Genomic DNA, 25964 nt, shown 5'->3' with positions numbered 1-25964 from the left:
ACACATGAAAGAAACAAACAGTGGGACTCGGGCCAGAGCAAAATTTGGCCTGGAACGGAGCTAAAAACTGTCATATTGGTGGGAAGAAGCAGATTGGTTCAACAGGGTAACCAAATGTGAAAAAGAAAAGCCTCACAAGAATTAAAAGTGATGGTTGGAACTGGGCGCTCTGAGGCTGTGGGCCGGTGTCCTGCCCCAAAGGGCTTGGCTGCCAGCAGGTGCAGCGCTGCCCTGGGATACAAGCTCCTCAGATGTGCTGTAGTATCATCAATCACCGCTGCTGCTCGCTGGGCCTTGGGAGCACACAGTAGTAGCAGATGTCAGCAGAGGGCCACCAGGGCCACCTGCCAGTGAGCCCACTGCTTAGCTGAGTCATGGTCAGGTTTCTCTGCATATTGTTGCCTGAAAATATTTCACCACCTGGAACCTCCCTGTCCCACCCATCTTCATTTGCAATACTCACTCCCCTCACCTCTGCCCCAAAGCAATTATTCATTAACCACAGAGATCCACCGTCCAGGAACAAGAGGCTGCAAAGCTCTATCTGTGCCTGCACTTCTTGATCTGAAAGGTGCAGGGGGATGGGGGAGAGGCACCAGGGTCATGGTGCAGGCTCGGCTGTTGAGCCTCATTCCCCAAACACAATGTGACAGGTATCAATAGTTCCGGAGTTGATCATTTCACAGAAAGGAAACTGCCGTCAACCTGTCCAAGGCCACACAGCTAGTCCTGGACAAAGTGACTTAAAGAACTCAGGTCTCTGATTCCCAAATCAGTGCTTTTACCCCTCCCACGCCACCTCTCTCTTCTAAAGACCCACCCAAAGGAACTGCCCCAGGGCTGGTATCCCAGCTACTTCTCCATTCATGCCGCAGGTCGGTGATTCAGGGCGGACACTCCTCAAATGACCTTCAGGGGCCCTGACACTCCTCCGACAGTCCTTTGTGTCTGGACTCCCAGCTGCTCCTCAGCAGCTCTGTCCTCTTTTGTACATTTATTACTGTCAGCCTGAGGCTAGCGGGAGGTCTCAGTGCCTGGTGATCTGAGGCCAGCCTGTGGCCAGCCTGTCCCAGACCCTCCCAGTCCTGTGAGGTCCTCCTGGGGACGCAGGCACAGCGACTGACAAGCATAAGGAGCAGAAGGGCAGGTGGCTTCCTGGGTGTGAGCTTGGCCTTCTGCCACACCCATGCTCAGAAAGGTGTCTACGGCACGTCTCATGTTGTCGCAGGTGTAGAAAGGGCTTTGACATGCGGCAGATCCTCCAATCCCTGTGAAAGAGGGGATCTTTGTTTCTATTCTACAGTGAGGACGCTGAAGTCCAGAAAGGTCAGGCGACTGATGAAAGGTCATAAAATTAGCAGGAATCAGGGAAAGGGCAGGAAAGCAGAGCTTCCAGTTGCAAGGTCAGGACTCTTCAGCCCAGCAGGTGAGTTTGCCAGCCAGTCTGTGCCCTGGTCTCTGCCCTCCCCAAACACGTGCACCAATTTGGAGGGGCTGCTCCCAGCACACATGCTGCAAGATAAACTTCAGTGCTCAGCTGTCTCACTGTGACAACAATCCCTTAGAAAGGGGTCCCACGCTGTCCATCTGGGCCCCTACACCAAGGAACACCTAATTATCAGTGGTCCCCGCTCAGGAAACATGCCCACAAATAAAGACAAAAGTAAACCCAACTACACATTCCTCAAAATCCTCCTCTCCATTTCACAGAAACACCACAGCAGAGCGGAATTGCAACCTGATAGCATCCCTTTCTGGTTTTGGCTCTTTCAAAACATCAGGGACCTCACAGGAAAGCAATGCAGAAAACTGCAGTCATGTGGCCGCTTGTTAAGGAGAGCCCTGAGCAGCAAGCTCCAGACCGGAGATGCGCCATATAACAGCAGCAGCTCCACACAGCCCTGCACAGCAGCAATTCAGCCTCTGGCGGCCGTGATGATGCTGAGGCAGTGTCCCCATTGCCCCGGTGGCTTCTGCATGCAGGTTCATTTGGGACAGGACACCTCTAACTCCATATCTGGCCAGGAGCCAGCATAGTAGGTGCCATGAAAGCCAGGAAGTGAACTGCACAGAATGGACTGTTCCAGTGTCCACGGGCTGCAAGTGGGTCCCACGTCACCCACAGGTGAATCTTAATTATGAACCAAGGTGACGGCAGAGAGGATGGGCAGCAAAGGAGGGTGTGTGTGGCGATCAGCCATCAGAGGAGGCAGCCCTGTGTGATGAAAGGACCTCCTCAGGAAACCTCTCCACCAGCAACTGGCTCCAATGGTCAGACTTTCCAAGAAATTCCTGTGAAAAGGTCAGGCTCAGGGCATGTGAATGTGATAGTCAGCAATTCGCACCTCAGCAGCCAGTGACACTACAGTATAGGGAAAACAACCTAGATTAGGCATCAAAAGTACCTGGTCCCCTTCATACATGGCTGGTCGGGAGGTAGGATGGTGCAGCCTCTTTGGAAAACAGTCTGGTAGTTTCTTTCAAAGTTACCAAATGACCCAGCAATCCCACTCCTAAGTATTTACCCAAAAGAAATAAAACCTGTGTCCACACGAAGACCTGTACACATCCTAATAGCTGTATTCATAGTAGCCCTACACTGGAAACAACCCAAATGCCCATCAGTTGGTGAAGAGATGGACAAAATGTGGTATATCCATAAAACGGAACACTACTCAGCAATAAAAAGGCATGAACTAGATACACACAAGAACATGGAGGGATCTCAAAAGCACTGTGCTGAGCAAGAGAAGCCAGATTCAAAGGGCTACACACTGTAAGATGCCATGTGCATCACATTCTGGACAGTGCAAAACTGTAGTGGCAGGATTCAGGTCCCCTGAGGCTGGGGCCTGGAGGCAGGGGAGGGGCTGGTAGCAAGGAGGCACAAGAGAACTTTTTGGGGACAGAGGAGTGGTCCATATTTGATAGTGGTGGTGGTTATGTGGCTGCTCATGTTTGTCAACAAAGAATTACATATTTTAAATTGGTGAATTCCGTTGTATGCAAGCAAATTATACCACAATGAAGCAAATCTTTAAAATACTAGGTTCCTTTTCCTTATCTAGAGCTCAAAGTAGTGGCCCATGCTGGCTATGACTTGGAGAAATCACATAAGCTTGCTGGGTCTCAGCTGCTTCATTTGTACAGGTGGCTGCATAACACTCCCCGGGCAGGGGAACTGTAGGGATGAAATCAGAAAATGTGAGTGAACACACAGAGCAAGCAACACGTGGGGCTTCCCCAAATATCCACTTCTGTTTTCTTTCCTCAGTGTAAGTGGCTCTAATGATCCACAAACCTTCCAACCAGCCAAGTCAAGGACCAGCAGGAGGACTCAGGAAAGTACTGAAATGCTGGGGAGAACCAGGACAGCGGCAGAGCACAGCCAGACAGGGAGGTCAGCCTGGTGGGGCCCTGGAAGCCATGGACGTGACTGCACTGGGAGTGGAGATGGGAGGTAGCAGGAGTTGGTGGGTGGGGCACAAAGTGGGAGCCAGGGCCGAATTGCTGCTGATTTGACCATTTTGCAAAAGGCCAGCCTGGCTGTGGCCTCAGGCCTCTCACTTCCTCTACCTTAACGAGGGGTCATAGAAGTGCCTTCCTACAACTGCAGGGTCTCCCTCCACATTTGGGCTCAAATACAGAGTGGGGCCGGAGACAGAAAAAGTCTCCGTGACACCCTGTGATTTGTTTCTGCACTGTGTGAACCCTTGGCTCTGTGACACAGAACACAAGTTTCAGCAGTTCCTGTCACTTCCCACAGGCGAAACACACAGAGCATTCTTTTGTCCAGCTTCTGTTGAAATGCCATTATCGTTATTTTTAGAAGGAAGATGGAGAATTGGGGGTGGGTCCACAAAAAGAGGATGGATTCAGAAGACTTCCAGGAACCTTAAAAGGCTTGGAAACTAATTGTGCCAGTTCTTTTTGATGTCTAATTTTACTCCAAAAGTTCATCTCAGCACAATATATTATACTTATCAGCCAAGAGAAGGTTAGGTTTTGGCTCACAAATAGTCAAGGAGAGAATCTCCTTAATTCATTGAGAAGGCAGAAGATGGCGTTAAAGAGTATTCACAGGTAACTAAGATTGCCAGAGGGAGAATCGAGTGAGTTGTCAGTGGTGAAATACAGACGAAGGTAGAGAGAGCTACACTGAGACAACAAAGCCAGCTAAGGGAACAAAGCCGGGGTCCCTCAGGTCTGTGGCCACCGGCTCCAGCCAGGACAGCCTGGTAGCTGAAGAGCACGTCCTTGCCTGTTAGATGCCCATGTTTCAAGTGATGCTAATTTGCCAATGCAGATGTCTCCCCAAACCCTGCCCCTGGCTCACCACGTGGTGAGCAATCACTCACTTTCCCCAGGACACCTCCAGGGAGGTACTCTCCCAGCACCTCACACTTAAACGGCTAATGCAGGTTCTTCTCTCAGACGCAGCACGGTTCCTGAGATGACGTCAGCGCTGCTCTCTGCAAGCACCAGGCAAGGAGGCAAAACAAAGGAAATCCTAAAGAGCAGGCGAGAGAACAGTGGAACTGGCAGAGAGAGGCACTGGCACGGATGGAGAGGGCAGCAATAAAAATGTTTAAATGCTGGGGGACACTTAGAGGCAAAGGTATGGCAGGTGACAAAAAAGATGAGGGTGAAAGTCAGGAGAGACCCAGGCAGCAATGCCCAAACGACTGGCTGAGGAATCACCTCACTGCTGCCGATGCCCTTGACAGCGATGCCTGAAGCTGGCGTGAGTGCTCCATGCTCAGAGATTCCTAGAACCCAGCTACAATGGCCTTATCAGACTGAAACACGAACACCAAGATGTTCCAAGGGAGGTGACAATGGGGTCCAAAGGTCGTGCCTTTATGGCTCGCAACTATGTGCTGAGTGTGGCCCGAATCCCAGCTCCAAATGGTCACACCATGTCTACAGCCAATCAGCTGACTGGGGTGGCAACCCCTGGCTCTGCTCAACAATAATGACAACCACCATTTACTGAACATTTACTATGTGCCAGACCAATGCTAAGTGCTTTCCTTAGATGTTTCCATTTAACTCTTAGAATCACTCTAATGAGTATTTCCTATTATTTTACAGATGAGGAAATGAGAACTTACAAAAGTAACTTGCAAAATCATACTCCTGGCTCCATAACAAATGTTGATTGAATGTTGTCTGGGTGGACAGAGGCAAGGATGACCAGAATGAGACAAAACAAACGAAAGGCTGACTGACAGACCACTTGGGTAGCACTTTTCCTGGGATTAAGCTTAGACTTTGTAGGCCTATCAGCCAGAAGCAGTGTGTAAAATAAGAGCAGCTGACTGGGCATGGTGGCTCACACCTGTAATCCAAGCACTTTGGGAGGCCAAGGTGGGCAGATCACCTGAGGTCAGGAGTTCAAGACCAGCCTGGCCAACATGATGAAACTCCGTCTCTACTACAAATACAAAAATCAGCCGGGTGTGATGGCACACGCCTGTAATCCTAGTTACTTGGGAGGCTGAGGCAGGAGAATCGCTTGAACCTGGGAGACAGAGGTTGCGATGAGCTGAGATCGGGCCACTGCACTCCAGCCTGGGCGACAGAGCAAGACTCCCTCTCAAAAAAAAAAAAAAAAAGAGTGGCTACCCAAGAACCCAACAGCAGCAGCAAACACTGATGACACCCCAGTTTTGCAGAAGAGGAAGGAAAAATAAAAATGTCAACTCCCCATTCAACAGAGAAACAGTGCCACCACTATCTTTAAATTTTCAAACTCATCAAGAAAAGCTCCAGAGAGGCCAGTGCCAGCAATGCCGGCTGTCTCCCAAGTCTGAAGTGTTTTCCTCTGGGTATTAGGAGTTGAGGTGTTCAGCTAGAGGAGAAACAGGATGCACGGGAGATCACACACAGAGCAAGAGGTGCTTCTCAAATGCCTTTCCCACGTGTCTAACTCTGCTTTGTTAAAAGCACGATCAGACCCGCCATCTGCACTTTTACCTGCTACCTGACGAAAACCAGATGCCAAAGGCCTCCCAGCACTCATGGGGCCCTTTGCCCTTAGGAAAACACCATGATTCAGCCAGGCGAGATTGATACAACACTGTACCAAAGCGTGTGCAAAGTGCCTAGCTCCAGACTGCTCAGCCTTGCAGAAAAGGCATATTTTGACTCTTCTGAGTGGGAAAGATTTGAAAGATGGGATTTGCACCTTATTCCTATTCAGGTCTGGAGATGTGGAACTTCTTCCTGAAGCTCCATGTTTAGCCAGATAATTGAGACACTCCACCTGGCCACCACTGGACACCAGCCACCCAAACATTCTCCTCCACAAGGCACTTGGCATTCTGGTGCCTGTAGAGAGAGCAGCCATCTCACTAGCACAGCTCATGAACAAGGATCCCCTTCCCTGGACAGCCAAGATGTAAACCTGCCCCCACAGACATTGAGAGTCCTAAAGGTAGAATGAGTCGGCCAGCAAGCTCCAGCCCATTCACTGCAGACCCCTGAGCAAATCAAGTCAGGAGAAGGTGGACAACTGTACCCTGAAGACCACATACCACCCAGACCAAACACAAATAGCTGTCAGCACTGCCACCCGTTACAGCTTCAGATCTCGCTTCTACCAGGATTTCTCAGCTGAGCAAGAACTGTCAAAGTCTGGTCCTGGAAAGACAGCCCTCCCCGTCTTGGCAGCCACACTTTCTGGCCCTAGCCCAAGGCTGCTGTGGCATGGGAGGAATCAATGGAGGAATACATGGCTCTTCCCTGGTTCCTTCTTCTCCCACTTCATTGACTAACACTAGTCACGTGGCCCCAACTGAACTGTGAAGGAGGCTGGAAAATTTGGAGTATGTGCATGTCTAGTGAGTTGCTTCTACCTCATCCTCTTAACCCTCGGCCTCTCATTCCCAAAGTCTAGCCCTATTTTCAAATGAATTCAATGCCTCATCACTTAGATCTTTCCTCATTACCTCAAAGCCACAGTGGCAAAAAGCAAACAGCATCTTCCTAAAATCTTCCTCTTCCATCTTCCTCTCCTAGATATCCATCTTATCCTTCTTCGCCAGTTAATTTATTCACTTACAATCTTCCCTTGACAGCTTCACTCCCTCCCCACACTGCTATCAACTCAAATGTGATTTATTCCAGTAGCTTGAACTCGTCACTGGCCTCTTATTTCTTCCCCTTCCAATGAACCTGGGACCCAGCTACTTAATCCTTATCCTTCTTCCCAAGGCCCACTTTCATTCCTTTCTCCCCTGTTCATGAGCCTGCAATACTTTTCCCACTGCATAAGTCACGTGTCACCATATAAACTCACAATTTGAGGTGCTCTAGAATCTGTCCGTGGAATTAGTCGGACATAATCTCCCTGTTTTTTGGCAGTGCCACATGCATTCCTGTCTTCACAGGTTTGCTCATGCCGCCATTCCTTTCCCCAGAATGCCCTTCTGCTCCTCCCACACAAATCCTAATCCTACCTCAGGATCCACTTAAAATACTACCTCCTCACTCAACTCTTTCCTATCAACTTGCTTTCTTCTCTCCTTTCTGCCTTACCACAAGGCTAAGCTCTGCCTCTGAATAATGTGCTTTTTGATGATAATCTGAATGGTACAAGAAGAAATCCTATTTCATGCTCCTTTGAGGGAGTGTCTAATATAGGTTGCCTTCAACTATAAGTAGTAGAAAATTCCAACTCAACTGGCTTCAACAGTGAGGACAAAATGTATGGTGGTTGGACTGTTCAGTCTTCGGGGGCTTGGCCCTCAGGGTTTTTCCCATCTCTTCCCATCTGCTGGCCTCAACAAACCTGCTTTCCTCACTGCAACAAGACGGCTGCTTCATGTCCAGGAATCTAGTGAAAGAAGCTGTCCCTTCTGCATTTCCTTTTACAATGAAAAACATCTTTCCCAGAATCTCCCAGCAGACTTCTCATACCTCAGTGGCCAAAACCATGTCACATGCCTATGTCTAAACTACAGGCCTCCAGGATGGCCTCAGCTCAATCAGCACGTACCCTAGAGCTGGAGGCAGGGTCACCTTTCCTTGAGTGGCATGTGGGAGAGGTGTGGCATCCAACCCAACTGGGTCCTGCCAGCAGGAAGAGAAAAGAAGAGCCGCTGTAGGTAACCAATCACGTCTACCACAGGCAGGGACCAATACCACATATCTGTGTTTCCCCTCACTTGCCACCCCCATCCTATGCTGGCAGATAAGGATGCTCAACAAATAGCTGTGGAACTACAAATTATCCTGTGGGTGTGAGAAAAGAGTGTGCATTATAATAGGGTGGTACAATTGGACATGTGTGCACAGAAAATGGAAAAAGAGCCATGAAATCCAAACAGATGCAAAAACGTTCTTAACACAGAAGGTTTGGGAAGCTCTGATCTAAGCCCTAGCCTGGGCCCTACTCCCAGTTCCACAGATAGGGAGCAGGCCCCAGGCCAGAGTGCTGGGCTTCTCCCAGCAGGATCCAGCTGGGGCCTTCTCCTTAGTTCAACCCTTGCCTCTGAGGACCAGTGGTCTACAGTCCAGCCCACAACCCTTCAGACAGAAGTTCCAGGCACAAAAAGGAAGCTCACAATAAGGAATGCCCATGCCTAGCCATAACTGAGCACATCACGGACTCACACAAATCTGTGGAATGAGTATATGATCTCATTAGCTCTGATCTGGAAAAGTCTCCCTACACTAGGGCTTAAAGGGAAGGCTTCTTTGGCTATGCCAATATCTCTTTCCTGCCTCTTTCTTCTTCAGGCCAAACAGCTCCTATCCCTGCCTTCCATCTTAGCTTTCCAGCATACTCTTCCCAGGTTCTTTGGGCTACTGACAAGCACTCCAGACCCAAATACACATGCTCCCATCTGAGGCTGGGAAATGTACCAAGAACTGCATAGAAAATGTACTGGACAAAAGGCACTCCAGTCTCACAGATATCCAGTCCCACAGTCTACATCACAGATCACCAGTTTTAGCTGTTTGAAGTTTTAGAATTCCTTTTCAAATACCATAGCTAGCATTTCTTTGGCTAGAGAAAACTGTGTTAAATGCAGCCTACCACAGGACCATTGATTACAACATGCATTCAACATTCAATACATATTGACTGAGCAACTATTAGATTGAACTATGTGACGTTATTGACATTCGACTGCTTCTGACCTATCAAAATGGCAATAAAGCTCAACTTAATATTTACTCTATGCCAAGCAGTAGGCTAAGGAAGGATTTGGGACACCATGACAAACAACACAGAAGTAACCCCTATCTTAATGGAACTTAATATCTAGTTTATTAAACCATTACTCACAAAAGTACAATCTAACTTCAGGATTGTAATTAATTATAAATGCATTTATTTGTTTACTGCCTGACTTCTTTGCTAGCCTATAAACTACACAAAGATGAGGGTTATGTCTCCTCCATTTCACACACTGGCCAAGCATACAGCAGAATACATCATATATTTGTTAAATGTATTGATTAGTGTTACAACAGACAATTGCATGTGCTATGGAAGCATTTGGCAGAGAGATCTAATCTAATCTTGGAAGGTGAGGATCCTGGACGTCACTAACTTGGAATTTCTGATACTGATGATAAGGTTGAGTTAGGTCTTCATGAAACAGGTCTCTATACAGCATATAAACAACTACCAGCATGCACAGGGGTTTCATAGGGACTATTTAAAATACTTAAGAGAACAAACGGTTTTCAAGCTCAATCTAGTATTTCAGAAATTCCATTTACATAAACAATTGGTACGCTAATTGCAAATCATTCTTATTTCTCTCCTAAAGCAGGATCCCCTAAGGATCTTTATTAGGCATTCTATTAGCCTAGTTTGAGTTACAGTATTTACTTAAAAGTAATAACAGTGAAGTTCTTGAAAAATATTTGGTAATTCAGACATTTTACTAATTCAAACTAATCTTCCTCATTAGTCTACATTGTTAGAGGTTTAACCATCACATTAAGAGAAAGTATCAAAGGCTTCACTTAGAGTAATAGTCACCAAATTCTTTTGCAAGACACCTTCATAGCAGGAACCTGAGCTAACATCAGGAGGTAGGTAGAAATAGAAAATAAGGGAATGACAATTTGAAGAGCAACTGCAATCCAATTTAGTCCAACAGATGACACAAATATGAAGTCACATTCAAATTATAAGCAGAGCACAAAAAAATTTTAGATCCTTATCTTTTGATTAACCTGGTATCATTCAGGGAAAAACGTCAGGGAACACCACTGACCAGCAGTCCTCTCTTATCTATTTTGCAGATCTTATCTATTTTTCTCCCCGAGAACCAGCCCTGGACACAAACTGCATAAACATCAATGAGCCTAGACAGTGTCTTCATGTGTGTATGGCCTGCCATTGTTCTCTGTACCAGTATGGAGATTTAGTAACACTCTGGTCACATTCATGGGGCATCTTGAACTCTCTTGACGTGGTAAATGAACAGCAGGCCCTGTCCCCATGCCAAAAGCAAACAAAAACCTGTTACCAGCAAGGAAGACACCCGGTCTCTCCAAAGGATGCCAAAGTCCCCATCCAGCCTCCTTTGCAGAGCCTCACAAATCTCTCGGATGCAGGCAGGATGATCACGGGCTAGGGAAGATTACGCTCTGAATGTCTTAAGAGATTAGTTACTTAAAATCCTCCACATGACTTCAGTCATCCCCGTTACAGATCACAGAGTAAAAAGCCTACTTGATTAAAGCTGAATGCCTATACATTTGCAAAAGGGAAAATATGCAGAAGAAAACAAGAGTCAGATTACTGATGGGCATAACACCAGCTCTAGGACATCGGGGTGTTGAATAAATGATGACAAGGAGGCACATATAGTTCTGATATATTCACCATAAATACCACAGTCCTCAAGGCTCTCTCAGTTACTTACTTCCCCCCAAATCAGAGACTGAATCTGGCCCTATCTTCAAATGAGGCCCAGCTCTCCCCAAATTCCAAATATGGGAAATTACAGCTCCTCTGTGGTAGGGGGAAGAGTGGGAAGGCGAATGTTTGTATTGCATAATGTTTTAATTAAAACAAAGATGACATGCACCAGAGTCTCTTTCTCATCTCCTGTTAGGGGCGTTTTCCAGTACTCCTTCCACCCTCTACCCACCCAGGTCACCATGGTCTTTTTCTTCCCTCTAGGACAATTCACCTTTAAAATAAGAGGATTGGGCATGAAATCTACAAAGATTCTTCCAAAATGAACTCAGGCCTAGAGGCATATTAGTTCTCTATCTTGTTGCTCCCTTCTAGAAATGCACAGTTCAGAGGGACACCCAGCCACAGAGGTGCAGAAACGCAGAGCTGGAGCCAATCACCTGCTCCAACAGAGAGAAGGCGAAAGCACTGGGCAGGGTGCTCAGAATGTGCTCTTGCTTCTTTGTAATGAAATATCAGAAGACAGATTGTAACATTGTTCAGCAAGCTATTTTTTGTACTGAAACATCAGAAGGCATTATGAAATTGTTCAGCAAATCATCTCTAAACAATGTCATAAAGGGTTACCTAGTTTGGGGTAAGCCCAGAATGAATACCTGCACCATCATTCCTCACGCTAACAAACGTGTCCATCTATGTGAAACAGAATTCCCAGCACACCACCATCTCCAAACCAACACCAAAACACCGCCAAACAAAGCTGAAGAGGAAAACCAGAAAGGTCTCTGAGAAATGCTGCTTGTAGGGAGAAGAATGGCCCTGCACAGAGGCTCCTGAGGGCAGCAGGCACCTGCTTTGGAGCCTTGGCAATTTCCACCAGGCAGAATTTACAACCATCTGGGACCTGCAGTCTCAGAGGGCTCACGGAGAAGGGGGAAGCTCTTGCTACCCGGGAGGTCACCAGTGACTCTGAGAAAAGTGCAGATCAATGCCTGCTTAGGGTTAACCCCAGGTTGGGAGAGGGCATCTGGCAAGGAACAGATCTGGAAGAGCCTGCCCCTCATTGAGCTGCTACAGCAACTTCTGGGAATTTGTAAGAGCCATACTTATGAGGGCCCCACACCCTCCCTTGCCAGGGCGCCCTCAGGGAGGCCACACTGCTGGAGGCAGAGTATGAGGTGGGGAAGATGGATCGGCCTTATCCTCACCACCCCCCATATGGTGTCTCCTCTCTGGTGGGAAGTATGTGATTTCTCTATTTCTATTTCTCTTTTGTTTGGGCTTCCTAGAAATTCAGAGCTAGGTGTGAAATTCCCAATTCCCACAGACAGGCAACATCCCCAGCAGTAATAAGGATGTTCCACACATCCAGGACTTGGGATATTTGTGTATTTTCAAGAAAAAAAGTTTGCCCTTTAGCCTCCTCAAAGCCCCCTCCCTTCTCCTCGCTCTCCCCTCATCACTGCTATTCATCACCTTACTCCTAAAGATACCCCCCTCCATGGTGGCACAGGGCATTGGTAACTCATGGCTGTAAAGGAGAGCTAAGAACAAAACAGGAAGAAAAGAGGTTAAGTAATGGCAAGAAAAAAGATGTACCTTAGGAATAAAAAAGAGTTCCCCAATGTCACAGTGTATTTAATTAATCCTTCTATTTATTAAAGATTAAAAATACATATCAGGTGACTATTTAAAATGTCAGTCACGATTTTAACTTTGAATTCTGTGGCACCGGAGATAACAGAACAATGAGTGCTTGTAGCAGGCACTTGGTTATTAGTTGAATGAACTTCTTGGGAAAGCCTTCTTAGGAAAGTATTAGAAGTAGATTCTACTAGAACAGGGGCTACCCCCAGAGGTCTCAGGACAAGGGGTAGAAAGCCAAACACTGATGTTTAAGAAGGGATGACTATGACACATGAATCCCACAGCCATCTCTCCAAAAGAACAACTGTTTTAAAAATCAGGTCTAAAGGTGAGCCATCCAAGAAACTGCTCTTGCTCCCAGAGGTTTTAAAGAAAGTCATTCCCGTGAACGTGAGAAGTAACCCAACACTTTGAAATGATAATCTTTTTACAGCAATAACTGTTGCTGCAGGGCTTGAGAAAAAAAGTTCTCTTCCTTTGGGTTAAAGTCTTAAATGCTGAGCCCGTAGCCAGCAACCTTAAAGGCTACTCGGGTCCAGTTCATTCTATCTGGAGGAGTCACTTGGGAATTGAAAACGCAAGAAAACTTTTTTTCTGGTCCATGAACAAACAAGAACGCTTAACTGAATTAGACACAAAACTAAGTATTTATGGTTGTCATCTTAACAGGTTTCAAATTTGATGAATTTATGTGTTTTTTGAAGAAAATATGCAGAATAAACAAGTCAATTATTCTCACTAAATACATTAAAATTTAAGGGTAATATTTTTATTATGACTTGCTCTCCTGATATAGCAAAATTTATTGTTATATAGTTACTGAAGGAGGCTCACTACTCCCCAATGATTTCACAAATTACAGCTTCAACCAGCTATAAAATAACCAAATCAGTTCTGATATAGCCATAAAATTAAGCCTGAAAAAATAGTGAAGTAAATCATCCCTTTAAAATCAAGTTGTTGAACAATATGTTCTGCATGATTCCATTTATGTCAGAAAAAACATATTTGTGTGAGTATATACATAGAAAAGGGTCTGGAAGAATATATACCAAACTATAAAGAATCTATATCAAAGTCAATAAGGGGCACAGACAAGGAGGGGAACTTTCACATTTTACTTTCTACATTCTTTCTTTTTGTTTTTTTTGGAGACAGAGTCTCGCTCTGTGGCCCAGGCTGGAGTGCGGTGGCGTGATCGCGGCTCACTGCAAGCTCCACCTCCCGGGTTCACACCATTCTCCTGCCTCAGCCTCTGGAGTAGCTGGGACTACAGGCATCTGCCACCACGCCCAGCTAATTTTTTTGTATTTGGGGTTTCACTGTGTTAGCCAGGATGGTCTCGATCTCCTGACTTTGTGATCTGCCCGCCTCGGCCCCCAAAGTGTTGGGATTACACGCGTGACTTTCTACATTCTTGTAACAGAATTATAGTCACTGTCACCTCCATCAAAAAATTAAAATTCAAAAATTAGGCCAGGCGCAGTGGCTCACGCCTGTAATCCCAGCACTTTGGGAGTCTGCAGCAGCAGATCACCTGAGGTCAGGAGTTTGAGAGCAGTCTGACTGGCCAACATGGTGAAACCCCATCTCTACTAAAAATACAAAAATTAGCCGGGCGTGGTGGAGGGCGCCTGTAATTCCAGCTACTCGGGAGGCTAAGGCAGGAGAATCACTTAAACCCAGGAGGCAGAGGTTGCAATGAACCAAGATTGTGCCACTGCACTCCAGCCTGGGTAACAGAGCGAGACTCCATCTCAAAAATAAATAAAGTAATTAATTAATTAATTAAAGCAAACAAATATAAGCTACCTCCTGAAGTAGAAACCAGTATCTCTTCACCTTATGTTTACATAATACTTTACCCTAATGCATTTTATCTGCTGTTCTAAATCATGACTTACTTCAAATCAAATCTTACGTGAAAATCAAGATTTCCTTTTGGGGGCATTATACAAAAAAGACTGTAAAATTTCATTCTCTGAAAGTCTTTTTAAAAAGGAATAGATTGTATCTGGCTGGGATAGGGTAGGTGTGATCTGACCTGCAGCAAATGATGGCTGCTCAATTCTGCATCTCCTTTCCTCTCCCTGCTGAAAAGTGCCACCTAGCAAGGTCAATCAAGGTCACCAATGCAAAGAAGTAGTGGGCAAACACCACCCAGATTATCCAAGGTTCCTAAGGCCCAAAGCAGCACATGGGGTTGGGAAGCTGATGACCTTAGAGATTTCAAAATCACCTAACAATAACCCCACTTTCCCTAACCACAGGGCTAAGCGACCTAATGGGTCAAACATATGTGTGCTTTGGTCATCCGCAACCCAGGCCACTAGACTAATTTTGCTTTAGAACTGGACTATATCAAGTGTGAATGATCATACTGGTTATCATGTGGGGAAAAAAGGTTTAATTACTCCCTAATTGTCTGGGCAACAAAAGATTTCAAAATACGGAGCTCCTGGGGGAAGGAGAGTTAATAAAATGGGTCCTTGAGAAGTGAAGTGGGAAGCCTGACTCATGCCATGGCACCAGCGATGCCACAGGTGTACCCAGTGCCCTGCCGAGAGCAGAGACAGTGTTCTCAGAGTTGCTATCAAAAATGAGGCAGGAGACTGCATTCTGAAGCATCAGACAATGGGTCACATGCAAAAACAGAATTAAATACACAAAAATAGCACCAACTTAAGGCAAGCCTGGGCAAACTGCACTACATCAAAGAAAGAACACACAACTGGTATCAGATTTTTTTTTCTGTTTTAATAAAGAGAAGGCCTGGACATCTGAAAGTTGACAGGAAGTAGGCATCACTAATTTCTCCGAGTTCACAGTTTTGTTAGAATGCCTTTGCTCTGATTATGCTTTTTTTTTTTTTTTTTTTGAGATGGAGTTTTTGCTTTGTTTTGTTTTGTTTGCTTTTGTTGCCCTGGCTGGAGTGCAATCTCGGCTCACCGCAAACTCTGCCTCCCAGGTTCAAGAGATTCTCCTGCCTCAGCCTCCCAAGTAGCTAGGATTACAGGCACCCACTACCACGTCTGGCTAATTTTTTGTGTTTTTAGTAGAGATGGGGTTTCACCATGTCGGTCAGGCTGGTCTTGAACTCTTGACCTCAAGCGATCCACCCGCCTCGGCCTCCCAAAGTTCTGGAATTACAGGCGTGAGCCACCACGCCTGGCCTGATTATGTTTTGATGGATACACAGAAGCTCTTGCTTTGGTACAGAAACAGGCCCCCCCTTCACTTTGACCTCTGGGCCCCCCACCTTCAGAAATGTCTGGTGCCATTCCTGGCTCCTCCTCTCAGTGGTCTTCCAGGATATCCACTCACAGCTTTCTGATGTCACCCACCTGTCTCTAGCCCAAATACCCAGTCCTCATGGCAACTGACTGCACCAATTTTTACAAATCTACACCCTTAGGGTTCCCATCCCAGGACATTCAGGTTTCTCCACCCCTTTAGAAGTGCCCAGAATATCCTCTACCCCACGATTCCAACAGGACGTCACTCTCCTCTTACTTAAGAAAAAGGCCTAAAATTCCAGCCCTTCCAAAAGGCCTTTCCAGATTGACCACTCAGGAGTTACTCTGGCCTCCCCTTCACTCCTCCTGCTAAACTGAAAACAAGAACAGACTTGCCTGGCCTCTCTCCCCGAGTAGACACCTACCCTCAGTGAACACATCCTGTCAGTGTCCTCCTGTCCATTTGCAAATTGATTGACTGTTTGTTTCATTGCTGGCCTTGGATGACCTCTCGTAGAGGGCAGGGACAGGTGGTGTTCGGCAAAGCCTTGGTCGTCTGGATAATGGGAAAGGGGGTATTCTGGTGAATTTAATTACAGGGTTAGGTGGAAACTTTGCTTCAACTCTCGTTATTAGAAAGCCTATTATAAAGCTTTTTAAAATACATCTGACCACTTTCCAGCCAGGGTAGAGTTAATATGACTTAATCTTTGATTTAGGATCTTGCAGTGCCCCAGGCTCACCATTCTCTTCTGCTACTATAATTATAGATGAGGAAGACATACAGACTGGGCTGACGACTGCTTGGAAGCTAATTTCTAGAACAAACCCTTGCTACCACATCTTGTGATTTTTGCCCTTCTGAAGGTGGAGTTCAAAAATAAAAACAAAAGCCCACTTAACTGAGGGTTCCAGTTAAGGGAGGTCTGCTGCCATGGTCTTTGTTAAGTGCCTGCCACCATGGCCCACAATTAGTCAGTTAATAAAGGGTTCTTGATGAGAGAATTTGGCAACATGTGATTTTCCACAAATATAAGCTTGATTTTGATGCAACCACTCATTTCTTTGAAAATCAGGGGGGCATTCACACACAGGTGTTCTAAATTTCCTTAAAAGTAAAAACCAACCCTTTACAAGGAATAGCTGTGTTCACTTTGAAGCAGCAAAGAAGCAGGTGTCCACTCATGGCAAATGAGGAACTCCCCTTTTTTTTTTTTTTTTGAGACAGGGTCTCACTCTTTTTTTGTGTGTGTGAGATGGGGGCCACCCAGGCTAAAGTGCAGTAGTGCAATTACAGTTCACTGCAGCCTTAACCTTCTGGGCTCAACCAATTCTTCTCACCTCAACTTCTGAAGCAGCTGAGACTACAGGTGTGTACCACCATGCCCGGCTAATGTTTTTGATTTTTAGTAAGATGAGGTCTTGTTATATTGCCCGGGCTGGTCTCAAACTCCTGAGCTCAAGTGATCCTCCTGCCTCAGCCTCCCAAAGTGCTAGGATTATTGGCATGAGCCACCATGCCCGGCCAGAAGCTAAAAATATTAATCAAGGAGTCATAACTAAGGATGCACTGCACACCCGAAGCCAGGGACCACGAGAGGTCAGCAACTGGGACTGCTTCCTCCAGTTCCCAGGCCTGGGCTCAGCAGCAGTGGCCTGGGCTCTGGGGACTTACTTTAAGCCTAAATCCCAAACTCATTATAATTTAAACCGATTTTCTGTGTCCAGCATCATCCCACCTAAACTGGTCCTTAAAACCACTGACAGTCATTTCTCCAATCTGTAAAAGGCCTGCTGAGGCCTTTGCATTATCAGGACTTAATTGGGAGTAGAATGCCCTCCCTATCCAAATCCTGACCATTTCTGAACACTCAGCCCATGTCCTCTTCCTGAGTGTCTTCCCCAACAACAACCACCTACACTGAACTTTACTTTGATCTCTGTAGGAGACTGTAGATAGAGATGGGGGGGTCTCACTATGCTGCCTAGCTGGTCTTGAAATCCTGAGCTCAAGTGATCTCCCTGCTTCTGCCTCCCAAAGTGCTAGGATTACAGGAATGAGCCACCTGGCCTATGTATGCTTTTTTTTTTTTTTTTTTTTTTTTTTTTTGAGACAGAGTCTTGCTCTGTGGCCCAGTCTGCAGTAAAGTGGCGCAATCTCAGCTCATGGCAACCTCCAGGTTCAAGAGATTTTCCTGCCTCAGCCTTCCGAGGAGCTGGGATTACAGGCATGCACCACCATGCCCAGCTAATTGGCCAGGCTGGTCTCAAACTCCTGACCTCAGGTGATCCACCCACCTTGGCCTCCCAAAGTGCTGAGATTACAGGCGTAAGCCACCACACCTGGCCACGTATGCATTTTAAAATGTTATGCTCAGAAGGAGTCTATAGGCTTCACCAGACTGCCAAAAGGATCCATGACAAAAAAAGGGTTAAGAAGCTCTACAATCAGACAAATGTGAATTCAAATTCAGATTCTGCCAAATTCCAGCTCTTTTCCTTTGAACATAATTGTGTTCAAGGGAAAAGTGTCATGAATTTCCTTATCTTGATCAAGGAAGCCAACACAGAAACAATACCTACCTTGTGAAACCATTCACTCATCAGAAAATTAACTGGGCCAGGTGTGGTGGCTCACGCCTGTAATCCCAGCATTTTGGGAGGCCAAGGCAGGCGGATCACGAGGTCAGGAGTTTGAGACCAGTCTGGCCAACATAGTGAAGCCCCATCTCTACTAAAAATACAAAAAATTAGCCAGGTGTGGTGGTGTGTGCCTGTAACCCCAGCTACTCGGGAGGCTGAGGCAGGAGAATCGTGTGAATCCAGGAGGTGGAGGTTACTATGAGCCAAGATCGTGCCACTGCACTCCAGCCTGGGCAACATGTGAGACTCCATCTCAAAAAAATAAAAAATAAAATATCTGAACACCTGTTTACTTTGCAAGGCACAAGGCTGAGTTCTGGGACTACAGTAACAAACATGACAGAGATGGTCTTTAAGAACTTTATACAGAAGGTCATGCTATGTAAAGTGTTTAGCACAGTGACTGGCACATAACCACTCTATAAACACTTCAATACTCACTGATAAAACCACAACATGTAGTGTTTAGTTATATGCTGATTTAGGTTGCTTCCTACGAAACAAACGTTGGTTCATGTAACTCATGCCTTCCTAACAAGCCTTCTTAGAGGCCAGAGGCTCGGCTTCAGAGTCAAAGGGAATAGCTTATTAGATGAAAGAACATAGGATTTGGAACCAAACGGTCCTGGCTTCAAAACCCTACTCTGCCACTTTTTAGCTTTGTGACTGTGGCAGAGATGGGCAGCTGTCCCCCAAAATCTGTTCTCTCCTTTCCCTACAGTCACAGAATCCCAAGTTTTTCTCAGGACACATGGACCCTCAGGATAAACGTATTTTCCAGCCGCCTTTGCAGCTAAGTATGGTCACATGACTAGGTTCTAGCCAATGAGAATGTTAGTGGAAGTGATGTATATAACTTCCAGGAAGTATCCTTACATTAAGAGGTCCTACCCTTCACTAGCCTTTTCTTCCTTCCTGATGGCTGGGGCTAGAAGAGTCATCTTGGACCATGAAATCATCTTGGGAATACAGAGCATGCACATAGAGCAAGACAGCAGGAGCTTGGAGCCCTAACACTGTCAGCAATCTATCTTAGGCAAGTGACTTTTTTTTTTTTCTTTTTTCTGAGACAGAGTTTTGCTCTTGTTGCCCAGGCTGGAGTGCAACGGTGCGATCTCGGCTTACTGCAACCTCTGCCTCCTGGGTTCAAACGATTCTCCGGCCTCAGCCTCCCGAGTAGCTGGGATTACAGGAATACGCCACCACGCCCAGCTAATTTTTGTATTTTTAGTAGAGACGGGGTTTCACCATGTTGGCCAGGCTGGTCTCAAACTCCTGACCTCAGGTGACCCACCCGCCTCAGCCTCCCAAAGTGCTGGGATTACAAGCATGAGCCACCATGCCCAGCTTAGGCAAGTTACTTAACATCCCTAAGCTTCAATCTCCCCATCTATAAAAATGTGATAATGCAAGGTATCTATCTTACAGGGTTGGTTTTTTTTTTTTTGAGACAGAGTCTCGCTCTGTCGCCCAGGCTGGACTGAATGATATAGTTGGGTCACAGTAAGGGCTAGAGTTAGGAGAGCTGGTATTACTGCCATTATGGAAGTACCAGCAGTCTTGCTGCCATGAAAACTGTAGAAGATGGCAACATCTTAACACAGCCCTGGGTACCTGGAGGTAGCTCAATGATTCTCACAGTTGAAAGGCATCCTAGTAGTCCAAGTCCTCCTGACAAGAATTTCCTTCTCCTGCACCCTTGTCAAATGGTCCCCAGGAAAAGGAAGTGCACTACCTCTGGGACAACTATTAGGACAGTGGTGTTTGTTCATCCATAAATCACAATCTTCATCCCCTTCTTTCAGAACCCTTCTCCTGATTGCTCCAAACCATCTCACTTTTCTCTGCCTCCTCTTTCTCTTCTGCCTTTGAACACTCCAACCCTGCCTCTGAGGTCACACCCATCAGTACTTCAAAGTTTCTTTCAATCCCTTTCAGAAGCCTTTTCTAACTAACTGGGAAGTAAGAGATGGCTTCCTCAGCCTTACCGTATTCAAAGAGACTTCCCAAACTCTACAAATGAACTTCTCTCCCTCTGGAGCAGAACACAAATGATCATTTGCCATCTACAGGTTCTCAGATGTCCCAATCTCCTACATTTTTCATTGCTAACACCTTTAAAGCTATTTAATCTTGTTTGCAACATCAGCACTGGTCTGGGAGGTATATAACTCCTCCCGGCTATGCAAAATCAAAATGTGCTGTACGAGTCTAAAGCTTATATTCATCTTTCCTGAGAATTCCCTTCCTGTTCTTACAGACACAAATCCTATGCTCTCTTTCCCACATTGCTGTCATCTTCCCATGTCATTGCCACTCATGCAGGCTGCTCCCAGACAGAGGCACATTTCCAGTCACCCTTCCCTTCCTACCACTGTAACAGCCTCTATTCTCTCTCTAATCTTCTGCCCCTCTGGCTACATCTATTCTCAAGTAGAGACTTTACTACCCTCATGGCTCAACCAGGGCCAGGCTTAAGTGGCTTTGTAATTGGAACCAAGGGTTGTGGTGGCAGAGCCATGCACTGCCACCACAACCCTTATTGGGTGAGGCACCTAGGGTTAGGAGAGAAGGAAACAACGCATAGAGGTCAAGGGGGCAGGTACAAAGACAAAGGGTAGGACAAAGACATAAGCAGGAATCAGTATCCCAACAGACAGAAAAAGAGGAATCTGATTCCAATCCCAGACACTGGCAAAGGACAGGTGCAGAAAAGCACAGGTCTGTGATGTTGAGGGAGATGAAAGTGTCTCCGAGATTTACCCTGTCCAGGGTTTTCTAACTAAAATTGCCATTTCTAGAGGCTGGTACCTGCATCGGTCTCACTTTCAGAGCACTTAGCCTTATCCAACTTTTATAAACAAAATTTTATTCCAGGCATGTGACCTACATGGGCTTAAAACCTTGGGATTCTTCGCTGTTTTAAATTCATACTACACATTAATTCACATTACGCAGCAAGAATGCTGACACATGAACCAGACCACATCAGAAGACAAGCAGGAAATAAGACCCCAACATGGGTTTTGCTCCCTCCCCAAATGCCTTCTACCTCTCCCAGATTAGGAAAGTAGTAGCCAGGCCTCCTTCTTGCCATACTGAGAGCCATCAGATGAAGAGAAAGATGAGGTTCCACCAGTGGGGCTCCAAATCAGGCAGAGATCCACATGCATGCCTACAGTTCCAAACCTTCCCACTTCAGCCTGCATCTGGGTGTCTGCCACTGTGCCCCTGTAAAGCCACCTTGATGCTCACTTTCCTCCATGGCACCTGTTTACATATGAAGATGAGGGTGGAGGGAAAATGACAGCACCTGCCAGGTGCCAGGGCCTGAGCTCCACTCCACAGAGTGGCCCAGAGTGTGAACAGCAGGGGGACCAGCATGCAGCCTTACATTACTTGAGCAGCCAGAAGAAACAAAAGGCACAAATGTCACATTGCCTTGTTTTCCCACTGATGGTTACTTCTCCTGCCCTGGGCCCCACCCTGCCACTCAGCCCTCTTTCCCACCTTAGCCACACACCCCACCCCATATCCAAACCTCCCCAAGGGCTTTCCTTGTTTGTGTCCTGTTGAATCCACATGAATCACTAATTGCTGATTTAAATCCAGACACTAAGCGAATGACACATACAGTACAACAAATACAGATCCAATACAAAGAGACTGGCAAATGAAGGGCTCCCTGCCTTCTTGACTCTGCCTGAGCATACAGGTGACATGGAGATACTGCCTGTATCCCAGCCCACAGCTGAACAGAAGACTAACTAAACTCACTGCCAGCAGGGTGTCTGCATGCGTTGGGTGGTAGGGCACTGGCGCTAGTGAACTCACCCACTGGTTCTCTACTGAACCACGCATGGAATTACCTGAGATAGCTCAAAGGCTGAGACCTGGGTCCCACCCCCCAAACAAGTTTGGTTTCACTGATCTGGGGTTGTTGCCTGAAATCAGAATTTTTAAAAGCTTCCCCAGTGATTCCAACATGCACACGAAAGAGTTTGAGAACCACTGACTGAACAAATCTATTATGAGTTTCAGACATTATTTAAGGCAGTCAAGGCATTTAGGACACCTTATATCCTTTAGTTGTCACACCTTCCCTTGTTTTATTGTTTCTGTTTTATTGACATTCAGATGTCAGTCATGGTGAAGCTGGGATAGGAACTCAGGTCCTCTAATTCTAAAGTCCATTCTCTTCCCACACACCTGTTAACTACTGCAAGGATGTAGACAATGCATGGAAGCAATCTCCACTGCCAACAGATCACCCTAAGTTTCCCTACGTGCAAGACACCTAGATTTGGAGATGTGAACCCTGTAGGCAACAATCATAATCCCTTCTGAATGCAGAGGACCCAGCCTTACAGAGAGGGCAGGGGGTATGCTCATGTATGAGGTCTGAGATGGGGAAAGAGAATGGCACCAAATCCTGGCGATGAAGCTTATCCTAGACCTGAGATGTGTTCTAAGACAGCACGCTGAAGACAGTGCTCAATGGCATAAAAAGAATAGGCAATTGTTGAGCAGAGGGGCCTCTTCACTGGGGTGGGGATCCTTAAGAGGGTGTCAAAGGTTCACCTCTCAGGGCCATAGTTTCTTCTTCCCACTCTAGGCATTCTGATTTGTGGGAGCACAAAAGCCAATCCTAAAACCTCCCCTACCAGGCAGCTTCCTTTTCTTCAGGCTCTCTTTCTCCCAGAACTATGATCTAAGCTTCCTTGGTGAGGAGACACAGGACTAGTTCCCTCACATTTTTAGCCTTCAGACCACTCGGATGGGCAAAGCATCCCTTCAACCCCCATCCCACTTACTCCCATTTCCACCTCAAAAAAGGCACCATCATTATCACCCAAACCAACTTTCAAGACAGAGAGGAATTATGTTCCCACTCCCAGTTAGGAATCAATGAAGCCCAACAAAGAAGTGAAAACACCAGAGCATCCATGTTTGTCATGCTACAAGACAGCAGCCCACCAGCCATGTGAAGTCCCTAAACCACAGATGTGCAGATGCAGGACCTCATCCCAGGGCCCAAGACAGACACTTTAAGAACAGCAAATGTTCCTTCTCATAGACAACAAAAGATATTCCACCGTTGCTCTTGGGTCAGAAACGGGCCTCTTCGTACTCTACTCCAACCTGTGACACACACCGACCGCCTCCTGGTGTCCCCCAAACCCTAGTGTTGATGAAAAAGAACCACAAGAAATTACACGAACCAAGAGCAGGTTAAACTTTCACATCGATTGCACTGATAAGCAGAGCCACTTACCCAGCACAGCCAGACAGCTCAGCACCGGGAAAAAGCACTTCATGTCGGCAGCCTCCAGGAGACACAACACAAGGCGCTTCCTCTTCTCCCAGCTCCTAATCTCTCATTTCTGGCAATCCACTTATAGCTCCAGAGAACAGTTTTGGAAATAGAACTTAACTCGGAAAATGGGAACAGATAAAAAAGAAGAGATCAGAAGGAGGGAGTTGGGGGGGAAGGGGAGGAGTGGAGGCAAGTGTGAAAACTCCCCTATGCTACAGGAAGGGTCCACAACAATTCCGAAGGCGCTCCCGGCTCCTGCCACATCGTGTGCCTTGCAGTTTCCACTGAAATTGCAGACTGTAGTGGATTAATCCTCCAGGAGCAGGGAAAAAAGAGTCTGAGAAAATCCTTTCATCCACTGATTATACAGAAATGTCCTTCGCTTCCCAGTGAAGGTGTCTGTGATCTCCCTCATTCGGCTTCCCCAGAGAGAACAGGGCAGGTTTCCTCAAAACCTTTGACGGCCAAATCACCCTGCCTGGCATCAACCGTTTGGGTTTCTTCACCAAAAAGTCCGTTTCCATCCATGGTGGTAGGTCACGGAGGCGCCACCTGCCCCACGCCTGCCTAGGGCACACGAAGCAAGTTGGCGTTCGGCAGCCCTGAAGCGGTCCCCCAGCGCGAGCAGATTTCTAAAACAAACACAACAGAGATTTTTATCAAAGGCAAAGCTGCAAAACCCACTGGGGCTGAGCGCTGAGCTGGTCCGGACACCTGGGTCCGGTTCCTGGACCAGGACAGTCAACCTCTGCATTCTGACCTTGGGCACGTCGCTGTCTTTCCCTCCGCCTCAGTTTCCCTGCCCAGAGCAGGGCAACAGTGGGAAGCCCTGAAATACTTTCACCAAATGCTTCACTCCTGGGAATTCCCGTCACCTCCTACCCAGCCCGGGCGCCGCAGGTAGCCCCACCCTCCGCCAGGGCAAATCGGGAAGAGGCTCCGCGGTGGGGCCGCGACTCCCGGCCCCCGCCCCAACCGTGGGAGCTCTGCGCGCGACGCGTCCCAGGTGGCCCTGCTATTGTTTTACCTTCCAGGGTGTTTATTTCTCGCTGATTGGAGAGAAAAGAGACGGGAAGAAGGGAGTCCGCAGCTCCGCTCTCAGCTGCCGGAGCGCGCTCGCCACGCGCCCGCCCAGCCAGGGGAGGGGTCTCGGGCCCGACCCCGAGCGGAGCCGGCGCGGGCCCGCTCCCCTCTCCCCGCCTCTCTCCCCGGGGCCCCCTCCCAGCGCCGCCCGCACCCCCGCCGAGCCTGACCTCGCCCCTGGCCCTCTCCCTCCGCGCGCGTCGGTCAGTCGGTCAGTTCGTCAGTCCGTCCAGGCGCACGCCTCAGGGGACGCGCCGCTTCCTCTTCTCCCGCAACGGCACCAGCAGCCGCGCTGCGGCCCCTCCCGAGTCCCCGCCCCTCCAGCTCCAGCCCGGCCCGCTGCACTCGGCGAGGCGAGCGCGGGGCCAGGGCGGCGGCCTCGGAGAGCGGCCCGGCCCCGCCCCCGGCCCCGCCCCTGGAGACGCGAGTCCCGGCCCCCGGCCTGGCGGGGCCATGCGGGTGGACGTGGGCACCGGAGGACTTGAGCAGGGCTGGCGTGTGGGCCGAGCAGCCCGGAAAGTTAATCAGGGCTTCACACCCAGACTCCGGGGCCGCCGGCGAGATGTACAGGCCCTTCCCAAAGCCCAGCCGGCGACCCATAACCTGGGAAGCCGGCGGCACAGAAGCTCGTCCTTCCTCTTGGAAACAAAAACAAAGCCCTTTGCTGGAGACTTGAATCGGTTCATGAAGTGGAACCCCATATTGCACTTCACTCTTGGATAGAATTTGGACTCTGGAAACAGCCTGGGTTCTAACGCCGGTTCCTCCACTTCCTAGCTGTGGCCCTTGGCCAAGTTACTTAACCTCTCTGTGCCTCAATTTCCCCATCTGCTATGTGGAGGAAATAACCCTTACTTAAGAGGGTTATGGGAGAAATCTGTGACATACTTGTAAAGCATTTAGAATGGTGCCTGATACATCATAAGTGGTCAGTAAATATAAGCTATTATTATTTTATGACCAACCGCCCTGTAAAGCAAGTGCTTTTTCGTTTTCTCACTACTTACCCAACACACACAACCTGCTGGGTAGACTCCGTCACGAGGCGACCAAAGCAGAATAGACCACCCTCCCCTCATGCAACTTGCAGTCTAGTGGGGACACAGACCGTAAAATAGACATGACAAGAAAAGTACAGTGTTGAGGA

The 25964-nt window shown here is 47.4% G+C and overlaps 1 protein-coding gene across 1 annotated transcript in view; it reads right to left on the bottom strand.

Annotated features, from left to right (window-relative positions):
* IGSF3 (immunoglobulin superfamily member 3) overlaps positions 1-25133 on the bottom strand; it is a 92826-nt gene extending 67693 nt beyond the window's left edge. The window contains exons 1-2 of the mRNA XM_030824774.1: positions 24988-25133; positions 23693-24366 (exon numbers count right to left, since the gene is read on the bottom strand). Coding sequence (XP_030680634.1) covers positions 23693-23735 — 43 coding nt within the window. The 5' untranslated portion in view covers positions 23736-24366; positions 24988-25133. The remainder of the gene's footprint in view (positions 1-23692; positions 24367-24987) is intronic.
* Positions 25134-25964: the final 831 nt, after the last annotated feature.

The sequence above is a fragment of the Nomascus leucogenys genome, chromosome 12 (assembly GCF_006542625.1).
Source record: "Nomascus leucogenys isolate Asia chromosome 12, Asia_NLE_v1, whole genome shotgun sequence".
NCBI classification, from domain to species: domain Eukaryota; kingdom Metazoa; phylum Chordata; class Mammalia; order Primates; family Hylobatidae; genus Nomascus; species Nomascus leucogenys.
Note: the sequence above shows the minus strand (reverse complement) of the source record. Positions and strands in the feature narration are given on the sequence as shown.